The sequence below is a fragment of the Impatiens glandulifera genome, chromosome 8 (genome assembly GCF_907164915.1).
Source record: "Impatiens glandulifera chromosome 8, dImpGla2.1, whole genome shotgun sequence".
Classification (NCBI taxonomy): Eukaryota; Viridiplantae; Streptophyta; class Magnoliopsida; order Ericales; family Balsaminaceae; genus Impatiens; species Impatiens glandulifera.
Window position 1 is genome coordinate 21,603,345 of NC_061869.1, and position 4,096 is coordinate 21,607,440.

The 4,096-nt window shown below is 30.4% G+C and overlaps 1 protein-coding gene across 1 annotated transcript; it reads left to right on the forward strand.

The window, feature by feature from the left end:
* The first annotated feature begins 1,843 nt into the window (after window positions 1-1,843).
* Window positions 1,844-2,533, forward strand: LOC124912405 (lachrymatory-factor synthase-like). Its single transcript, XM_047453019.1, has one exon. The coding sequence runs from the start codon at window positions 1,878-1,880 to the stop codon at window positions 2,391-2,393; it is 516 nt and encodes a 171-aa protein (XP_047308975.1). The 5' UTR covers window positions 1,844-1,877; the 3' UTR covers window positions 2,394-2,533.
* The last annotated feature ends 1,563 nt before the right edge of the window (window positions 2,534-4,096 follow it).

The following is a 4,096-nucleotide window of genomic DNA, read 5'->3' on the forward strand; positions in this document are numbered from 1 at the left end:
ATTTATTAATTAAAATTAGTACATTTAATCTCTTTAAAATTAGAGTTATTAAGTGTGTTATTGTTTTTTATTTAATTTTATAAGTGTGTTATTGTTTTTTATTTAATTTTATAAGTGTGTTATTATTTTTTTATTTAGTTTTATAAATGGACCGTAAACTTTATTATCAGATAAACATTTTTAATATCACGTCTTATTCAATTTTTCCATTTACAATTTTGATTTGTCTTTTTCTTTCCTCCCTCCTCCATAAATCATGACTAACTTGGCATGATTTAATTTTAAATTAGTGTGACATGACCCAATTAATATCCGTTCCCTTTTTTTCAATCTAATTTTAAAATTCGTAAAAATATAAATCATTAAAAGTTTCTAGCAAATACAATTATAGTAGACACGAGAAGGCTTTCGACGTAACTTGACCGTTCAAGAATTGTAGTTAGATCTTGAGAATTGTAACTTGGATTTTGTTTTTATGAAAAAAATCATAAGAGAGAGTTCACTTACCCCGATCGGAGAGCATAAATCGCCGACAAGAGGAAGCGTCGATTCAATTGGAAATTTCTCCTCATCCCCATGATGTATATCTCTCGAGAGGGACTTCGTTGTCAGGGAGAAGGATCAATCTCGTGTACCTAGGTTAATTCTCTCGCATTATCGCTCAAATTTAGAACAGATCATCATTCCTCATTAACTAATCTTTGCACATAATACTATAGGTGTATAGATGACGTCACACAACGCACTTCATGTACTACCTTAAAACAAAAAGGCGATGTGCCCAAGATTAGAACTAATTCATATAGAAAAAAGAAAGGAAAAATTGAGTGATGTACCATTTTTTGCCTTTATTTATTATTTTTGTTTTTTTGAATTTTTTTTACTTTTTAGATTTTTTTTAGTTGAAGGTGTAAAACATTATTCTTAAGAATTGACAAAATTTTATTTTAAGTTAAGCATTGATTACTCCCCAGCTGAGTCTCCAAAATAGTTGTAACGTCAAAAAATCGATCATTCCCGAGAAAAGGTTTTTGTTACTCGATAGTTGTGCTTCATAACTCACCTTCCTCTTGAGTCTTGTGTGAGACGAGAAACCAAAATGATAGACTTGACTATAGCGCATTTAAAACGTCGATTTAGACTATATTTGATTTTTGTAAAGTCGTCACCTGATTTATTTATTAATAAATTAAGAAATAAAAATATTTTGCGTGTTCAAACGTAGATATTCTATTTTTAGTTTGGTGCTTAGTTACACATAAGAAATGACTCGCGTTATATATCACGTGCCTATCATATTTTAATCTCTATTTTAAATTTCTGGTCATTTACAATAATATTGTTATATACCTTATTTATTTATCAAATCTTAGAATATGCGCTTAAAAGTAATTCAAACATAAACATGTGTCTAACTTTGTATCATTTTGTTTATAGGGCATACGATCTATATTATTGTAGAATATAAATAAAAATAAAATTGAAGCTCAAATATGATACAGGTAAATATGCGTAGATAAACCTGAAAATATTTATAAAAAAACATATTAGTCTAAATAATGAGATTAAAATAAAACTGAGTAGAAACATTTAAGTTTTTTTTTTAAATATCATTAGTTCATTAAAATAATAATCAATTAATTTCTCTATACAAGTTATTCAAATAACCCTAATCCAAACAAGCCTTAAGATACCAGGTAAAAAATAAATAAATTATACATAACAAAAGCATTTTATGAAGCTGTTTCACACATGCCTTATCAACTCAATTAAAAAGTTACAAACATTTACGCAACTAGTACTATATAAATGGCTCTCTATCTTGCTTAAACATCAAATACAAATAAAGAAGTTAACTTCAATATTTTGTTTACTCAATGGCAAATATTGAAGTAGCAGAACAAAAGAGATGGGAAGGCACAACCAAATCCAAAATAAATGGGGTCAGTAAGGATCGTGTATGGCCTTTCCTAGCGGACTTCTTCAATTGGCAAACAATATTTCTCGCCATAGAGAGTTCTGTAGGAGTCGAGGGAATTTCAGGAGAGATAGTCTGTGTGAGGAAAGTGGTCCTCAAACCTGAAGCAAGCCTTGGCTGGGAGGGTAAATATAGTAGATGGGGTTTTGAAAAACTTGTGGAAATAGATCATATTCGCAAATGGATGAGGTATGAGGTTCTTGATAATACATTTGGGTGTAATAATTATGAGGCTACAATAACTCTTTTACCTCTAGAAGGGAATTCCGAAGGTTCTGAACTTGTTTGGTCGTTTTCACTTGATCCGGTAGAAGATGGAAGGTCACTAGATACTATGATTGCTGCTTATAAAGCAAACCTTGAATCTGTTTCTGCTCGTGTGGAGCAATTGTTTGGGATTGAAGAAAATAAGTAAAAAATTTGTGGATTGAAGAATAAAAAATAAGTAAATGTTGTGATGTCTCACAATCTTACATTAATTATTATGCATAATTAATATATGTTTTATGGATGTTTACTCTATTGATGAAATAATGGACAAATGCATTATTCTCTTAATCTATTTTTATGTGTATGTGGATCCAAATACATGTAAATCATTTGTTATTTCTTTCATCCTTTGTTTTCTTCTTTATCTATCTTCTTTTTCATCTTTATAAGAGGTTCATCAACAACATAACTTCAAATAAATCTCTATTTTTGCTTATGTTAAATTACTGAATCTTCTATTTCTTTTTAATTACGAATTTTCTAAAAGATGTGTGTGAAAAATCCAATTAAGATAATACCCTCCTCTTATATATTGGCCTAAATTTATTGAGTTGTTTGTCGTGAGAGTTCTCACGATGATCTCCAGCCTCACAGAAGTCTTTTAGTTGATTAAGTCGTATGTATTGTTTTGTATGTGTTGTTTTTGGCATAATTAGAATTTCATATCGGAAGATATTGGAAGTGATAGAAATTTCTTAGTATATAATTTTTTTCTTCTTCTCATAATTAGAAAAAAATCTCACATCGAAAGATGATAGAAGTTGACGAAGTTTCTTAGTGTATAAAAGAAACTCTCCCCTTTTTACTTTATTGCACTCAATACTTGTATCTCTTCTTTCTTATAATTAATTGATAGTCTTAGTGCTCGGATATGTAAACAATATTTTGGTCGAACTCCATTATCAAATTATCTTAGTGTGTTCTTTCATTTATTTCTTTTTTTATTCTATCAGTTTTTCCCAACAAGTAATATTAGAGTTAAAGGTTTATCCTTAGCATGGCAGTTAAGTATTCAAAAGGGGCATCAACTCCTTCGTCATTCTGGACGAGGACCCCGATGTCGAATTTTAAGTTTGCGGTGGAAATCTTTGATGAAACTGGGCATTTCGGCATGTGGAAATGTGAGGTTCTAGATTGTCTTTTTCAGTAGGGTCTAGATGTTGCTATTGAGGTCAGAAATCTAGATGATAGAAAAGAAAAAGAATGGAGTATCATGAATCGATTGGTGTGCGGAACAATTCGATCGTGCCTGTCTAGATAGAAGAAGTATGCCGTGAAAACAAAACTTCTACACATAAACTATGGCAAGCATTGGAGGACAAAATTCTGAAGAAGAGTGGTCAAAATAAGCTCCTTAAAAAAACGATTGTTCCGATTTGATTATCAATCAGGTACTAGTATGAATGATATATCAATAAGTTTAATCAATTAGTAATTGATCTGTTAATTCTTGATGTGAAGTTTGAGGATGTAGATCTGTATTTGATGTTGCTATCGTTCCTTCTTGATGAATTTGAAGACTTAGAAACAACGTTAGTTCATGAAAAGAGAAATGTTTCTCTTGATATTGTAAGTTCTGCTTTATATAGTCACGAATTGAGAAAACATAACAAAATGAAAAACAAAATAGGTATATAAAATGAAGCATTGATGGTTAGGGACCGTTAACAAAGCAAATCAAAAGGGAAAGGAGGAAGATCCGGAAGTAGAGTTGCCAAAAATAAATGTTCTTTCTATCGTAGGAAAGGACATTGGAAGATTAACTGCTCAAAGTTGAAGAAGAAATAGAAATATTCTGAAGATGCAAATGTTGCCGAAAATAAAGGTGATGCAAATTCAGAATACTCT

Excerpts from the sequence above, each read along its gene's own strand:
- LOC124912405 (XM_047453019.1), top strand. The coding sequence starts at position 1,878 with ATGGCAAATATTGAAGTAGCAGAACAAAAGAGATGGGAAGGCACAACC.